Source organism: Hibiscus syriacus, unplaced genomic scaffold, assembly GCF_006381635.1.
Source record: "Hibiscus syriacus cultivar Baekdansim isolate YM2019G1 unplaced genomic scaffold, ASM638163v2 tig00111005_pilon, whole genome shotgun sequence".
NCBI lineage: Eukaryota > Viridiplantae > Streptophyta > Magnoliopsida > Malvales > Malvaceae > Hibiscus > Hibiscus syriacus.
In genome coordinates this window covers 911,002-917,001 of record NW_024062949.1, presented here as the reverse complement: position 1 = coordinate 917,001, position 6,000 = coordinate 911,002, and the positions used below count along the sequence as shown (strand labels likewise).

The window sequence follows — 6,000 nt, the reverse complement described above, 5'->3', positions numbered from 1 at the left end:
GAGCGGGTGGGTTGCATTAGCTGCAGTCGTTGCAACCGATAGAGACGCTTTGGATCTGGGCAGGTTTCGAAGAGAGGAATGAAGCTTACTCTCCAACATGGCCATGACGGCAACAATGACGAAATCGGGGTAGCCCAAAATACTAAGATCAAACGTAATAGTTACTAATACTAACATGATAATTTATATATCATTCATATAAAGATTATTATTATAACATGGTGGTTTACATATCATTCATATAGAGATTGTTATAAAACAGATGGACCGACACTATAGGCCCAAAACAAGTTTAAAACTTGGTTTTGTTTTTTCTAAATGGAATTGGGTCATGGCCGAACCCAACCACAAGTCCATTCGAAACACCTACTCCCCAAAATCGTGAAATTTGAAGGGAAAAATAAGCCTAAAGACGTCAAAGCTTAAAATCGATCTCCTGCACTGTTCTATCTCTATAAATCGAAACCTCTCAATCACTTGGCTTTGCTTACCGGCGACTATATAAGCGAATTCAAACAAAAAGATTCATTTTTTTTTCTGGGGTTTTCAGGTTTAAGCTCGCTCTATCTTTTGGATGCGATCAATGGTGTATTCTAATGAAAGAGACAGGGCGATGGAACCCGAGAGATCGAAGCGTCTGCATAATTTCAACCTACCTTGTTTCAAGTGGAACAATCACACGCATCTCAAGCTCGCTGATGATGCTTCCGCCCCCGTCGACTCATTGCGTCGTCCTCGTCGTCATGTGATACGGCTACGCCGGTCTGCCTTGGGGATTTCGATACAGGGTGGTGGAATGCGACGGCCGGAACAGGAGTGTCCCAAGAAACACAATTGTGGAAGGGAGGGGCAGTTGAAGATATCGACGGGAGAGGCGGCGGAGGGGATCGGGGCGGTTAGAGAGGAGATCATGAAGGATCTGAAAACGGCGGCGGATGATATTATGGGTGCGGTTTTTAGAGACGAAGTTCCCGTTGACGATGAGTTTAAGGAGAGTAAACGGAAGGGAAAAGAGATAGAGGAGGAGGAATCGCCGGCTGTAGAGGTGGAGGCGAAGAGGCCGTGGAATCTCCGGAAAAGACGTGCCGCGTCGCAGACTGCGATTGTCGGGGAAGGAGCTAACAACATTTATAGTTCTCCGTTGGCGGCGGCGGCCGATAAGAAAAGACCAGCACCGAAATTCTCGGTCTCTCTTTCAAAGAAAGAGATCGAGGAGGACTTCATGGCGATAACCGGACGCCGCCCTCCTAGTAGACCGAAGAAACGGGCACGCCACGTTCAGAAGCAACTGGATGTGAGTTAATTTTCCGGCATTGTTTTCCGTAATCGTTTATCCTTTTTTTCATTAAATTTGAATTTTGCTTCTATTGGGTCGAAGTCTTTGTTTCCCGGAATGTGGCTATCGGAGGTGTCGGCGGATTCCTACAAGGTACCGGAGATCGGAGAAAACGGTAAGGTAAGAAAAAATCGAAATTGTTGATATGTAGTGCTAAAGAATCTAAATTTATGAGCTTGATTTTGATAACCGGCTCTCTACAGAGGTAATTACGGAGCTGCAACAAGCTGGAAAGAAAATTTCAGACCTTTGTGAACTGGGAATTCCATTAAAAGGAAGCTTTAGTTTTAGTTTTATTATGATCTTCATCTTCTTCAACCTCAAGTGAATGAACTTGTAAGTAAAGTGTTGGTTTTTAAATAGAAGAAAATGGTTTTAGCTTTGATTCTGTGATTACAATGATTGAATCAGATATAGTGTCTTTGCCTCTTTGATTGTCATTTGGTAGTAGATGCTCAAGTATAGTCATTAATACTTTGATTAATTTTAGAGTTTGAGTTTCACTTAAACTGTGAGTTATTATTATATTGTGATCACTGCGTTATAATTCGATCGTAAGTTAAGATCCAATTAAGATTTACATAAGATTTTATAAATTGTACATCAAGAGTGACGGTCGTGGAATTCAAACTTAGCCTTACAAACTCAAATTCTTGAATCTCAACCACTTATACCAACATTAGTTGGCAGGGTTTTAAAATATTATTACGACAGTGTTTTCATCCTAATTCTAATCGGTAAATGACACTAAGGGTGTCTTTGGTTCACGGAATATAAGATTACCAGCGGAAATAGGATTATCGGCGGGAATAAAATTACTGGAAATGATGTATTTTGTGTTTTGTTCGTTTAGCAGGAATGTAAGATTACAGTGTTTAATTCGTTTAGCAGGAATGTAAGACTATATTGTTTGGTTAATAGAATAAAATATTATTGAAATGTATATTTTACCAAATTATCCTTATTATATATTTGTTTTTTAACAAGTTGAATTGTACTATAATTAATTTATATATTTTATTTAAAAAATTTAAATTCATAAAATTTATATAATTTTTTTACAAAATTAAAAAGATAAATAGATTTAATAGAAGAGTAAAATTTTATTTTAACTCTTTAACTTCATATAAAATTCTAATTATGGATTTTTTTTTATAAATCTAAAATAGTTTAAGGATAAATTTGTAATTTAACCTTCTTAGAATTTTTTATTCAACGAATGATATTTTTGAAAAAAATTTAGGATATTTTAGTCTAAAACGTCGATAATCCAATAATATCTAAGGAAAGAGAGTAATTACATTTCCGGTAATATACCTCCAAATTACCATTGCTAGGAATAAAAAATTACCGATGACTGAAAATGTTTGCCAACTAAACGGGAGGATGACATTTCATTTCCCTCATAATATGAGATGACTTAAACTAAACACCCCTAAGAATATTATTAAATTGAACATTTTTATTTTGAGCTTTTCTTTTACGTGTCAGATTAAAGTATCGTTTATTTAATGGTTCAATTACATGTCATCCACAACACATCATTCACGTGCCACATAAAAAAATTGGGCTTATTAGTATTATTATTTTTATCTATTTACTTCAATGACTCGACTGATTTGCTATTGATTTTGCTTTGAACGATGCTCATTAACAATAGCCACAGCTTGGTTGTTCGATTAACTACTTTTTTTTTTGTTGGGTGATGATGTCAACTTTAAAATATTTTATGTTTATCTTAAATTTTAATTTTTTTAATTAATTATTTATTTTTATGGATAGTACTCATCCTGAAATTTTATTTATACATATTTTCATTTAAAATTTTATATAATTAATATATGTATCCAACTAAAAAAATATTTTTAAATATCTACCTCTTATTAAGTTATTTTAAAATGATGGTGAATATGGAACCCACACAACACAACGCCACGCCGGCCCTTGGTTTCGGATTGTACACCAAACTCCGGTCAAAGAGAAACTAAAACTAACGAAAATAAGGACTTAACATTTCCGCGAGAAAAGAAAACTTGTTAAATTTCCGACCTGCCGGATTCGAACCAGCGACCTAAGGATTTCAGCAATTACAAACTACAGTCCTCCGCTCTACCAACTGAGCTAAGGTCGGATTTTGATATGACATTAAAATTATAAAACTTTAATCAATATATAATAGTTTTTAATCGAGTCTGCAACAAAAGTTTCTTATCTGTACGAGTCTGAAACAAAATTTTCTTGTATGTAATCATGCAATTTCTTTAGTTAAGTGGATTGAGTCACTATATTTTTTTAAGATTGAAATTTTAAAAAGTATCTCTTACGATAATTTTTTTTGTAAAATTTAATTTGAATTGATCGATTAATAAATTAGATAGTAGTAGTTAATAGAGATGGGTATGAGATCCGAACTCGATGGGTTTCGACCCGACCCGATCAGGTTGGATCGGATTTTTTTAAAGAATCTGGGTTGGGTCGGGGTTTTTTAATGTGATGTTCGGGTCGGTCGGTTTCAGGTTTATGATGAAAAATACCCGACCCGACCTAAAAAATATATATAATTTTACCTTAAATATTTAGGAATAATTATAATAATATCTCTCAATATATTTTTTTCAATTAAATCATTGTTTTTATTGAATAAAAGTATTTTTTTAATATTTTGGGTTGGTTGAGTCGATTTTTAAGTTATATATCATGTCGGATGAAAACTTGTTTTGATCTGGTCGGATCAGATCGGATTTCGAGTGGAGGATTCCTTATTCTAAGGTTGGGTCGGGTGTTTCAAAAACCCGACCCAACTTAACTCATGCCCATCCTAGTAGTTAATTCAAAAAATAAGATATATGCAAATCTCATGAATTTAAATCAATTAAAAATTCAATTGCACACGTGGGCCAAATTTAGCCCTTGGGACAAGTAATTGGTCAGCCACATGGATGAAGCTCAGCACCATAGTAGAGTGACTGATTATCGAGATGGCTAGCAGCTCAGCACCATAGTGTTTTATATGTTTAAACCATTTTATTTAGGGTAAACTACTTCATTAGTCACTAACTTTAAGCGTTATATCATTTAGGTTACTAAACTATAAAGTTTTAATATGTCACTAAAATCTTTGGATTAACTTTTCATCATTAAATCATTTAAAGTGTACACGAATCAAGTGATTTCTGTGATAAAAGAAATTGATGTGAGAATCTGGAACCAGATTCTTAGGTGGCGTTTGGTTCGTTGGAATGTTTATGAGGGAATTGAAATCTGTCAGGAATTGAAATCCAATTCCATATTCAGTTTGGTTGGCAGGAAATAGAATTGGAATCCAATTCCATATTCTGTTTGGTTCGCAGACATGTCAGATGAATTTGATTTCAGTAATGTAAAATGACAGAATTGCTCTTCTTGTTTTTTTGTTTTATTTTAGTTTGTTTTACAACTTACATGTAGTAATATATTATAAAAAATTATTAAATTTTCATTTTATTGATTGATTATTCATTTTAATAAATTATAAAAATCATGGTAATAAACATCATAAGTTAAAATCATCGCAATCAAAATATGTTAATAAATTACCAAAAGATAGAGCAATATTTCAATACATTCCAATCGGAGTATGTTAATTAGTTACCAAAAACTATTTTTATTCAATATATGAATTAGAAACCCAACCCGACACGACACAAAATAATTAAAAAAATATTTTTATTCAATAAAAACATTGACTTAATTGAAAAAAAATTATATATAGAGGGGTATTATTGTAATTATTCTTAAATATATAAGGTAAAATTATATATATTTTTCGGGTCGGTCCGGTTTTTTTCACCCTAAACCCGAACCCGACCCGACATGAATATCACACTTAAAAAAACCCGACCCGACTCGACCCAAATATCACACTTAAAAAACCCGACCCGAACCGAATATTTGAATTAGAAATCTGACCCGACCCGAAATAATAAAAAAAATATTTTTATTCAATAAAAACAATGACTTAATTGAAAAAATATATATATAGAGGGGTATTATTGTAATTATTCCTAAATATATAAAGTAAAATTATATATATTTTCGGGTCGGGTATTTTTCACTCTAAACCCGAACTCGACCCGACCCGAATATCACATTTAAAAAAACGACCCGACCCGACCTGAAATAATAAAAAAAGTATTTTTATTCATTATATGAATAAGTTACCAAAAGATTGATGAGGGTAGTATGGTCAAATTTCAATTCCCTCCAACAAGAGAATTGAATTCCATCCATTCTCTGATGGAATTCACTTTCCATCGTTTGATGAAAAGTTGAAGTCATGAGAGATTCCAATTCCCTTGGAAAACTTGAACCAAACATGAGAAAGTAGTGAAATTGGATTCCAATTCCCCCAATTCCAAGTGATTCCATCCAACCAAACACCACCTTAGTGTACACTTTTTGTCATTAAATCATTTAAAGTTTACACAAACCAAGATGTTATGAGTATAAGCGTTCAATATCAAAAAATTAAAAATTATCTTTAAACATATATTATTTTATACTTTTCCTATTAATAAACTAAATAAATAAATAAATAAAGTGCAATTATATTATCTCATAAAAATAAATTATTTTGGTGGATCATATCAGTCATTGTTTATTATTTGACATGATATTAGTACATT

General features: G+C 33.0%; 1 protein-coding gene and 1 non-coding gene across 2 annotated transcripts; one reads left to right on the top strand and one right to left on the bottom strand.

Annotated features, from left to right (window-relative positions):
• The first annotated feature begins 482 nt into the window (after nucleotides 1-482).
• LOC120149520 lies at nucleotides 483-1,753 on the top strand. Its single transcript, XM_039162280.1, has 3 exons — nucleotides 483-1,294; nucleotides 1,379-1,456; nucleotides 1,748-1,753. The coding sequence occupies exons 1-3, from the start codon at nucleotides 575-577 to the stop codon at nucleotides 1,751-1,753; spliced, it is 804 nt and encodes a 267-aa protein (XP_039018211.1). The 5' UTR covers nucleotides 483-574.
• Nucleotides 1,754-3,379: 1,626 nt separating this feature from the next.
• On the bottom strand, nucleotides 3,380-3,467 carry TRNAY-GUA. Its single transcript is given in 2 exon segments — nucleotides 3,380-3,415; nucleotides 3,431-3,467. It is a non-coding gene; the product is annotated as a tRNA-Tyr (tRNA).
• Between the last annotated feature and the right edge of the window lie 2,533 nt (nucleotides 3,468-6,000).

Excerpts from the sequence above, each read along its gene's own strand:
- LOC120149520 (XM_039162280.1), top strand. The coding sequence starts at position 575 with ATGCGATCAATGGTGTATTCTAATGAAAGAGACAGGGCGATGGAACCC. Across the intron at positions 1,295-1,378 it reads ACGTTCAGAAGCAACTGGAT|TCTTTGTTTCCCGGAATGTG; the intron begins GTGAGTTAATTT and ends ATTGGGTCGAAG.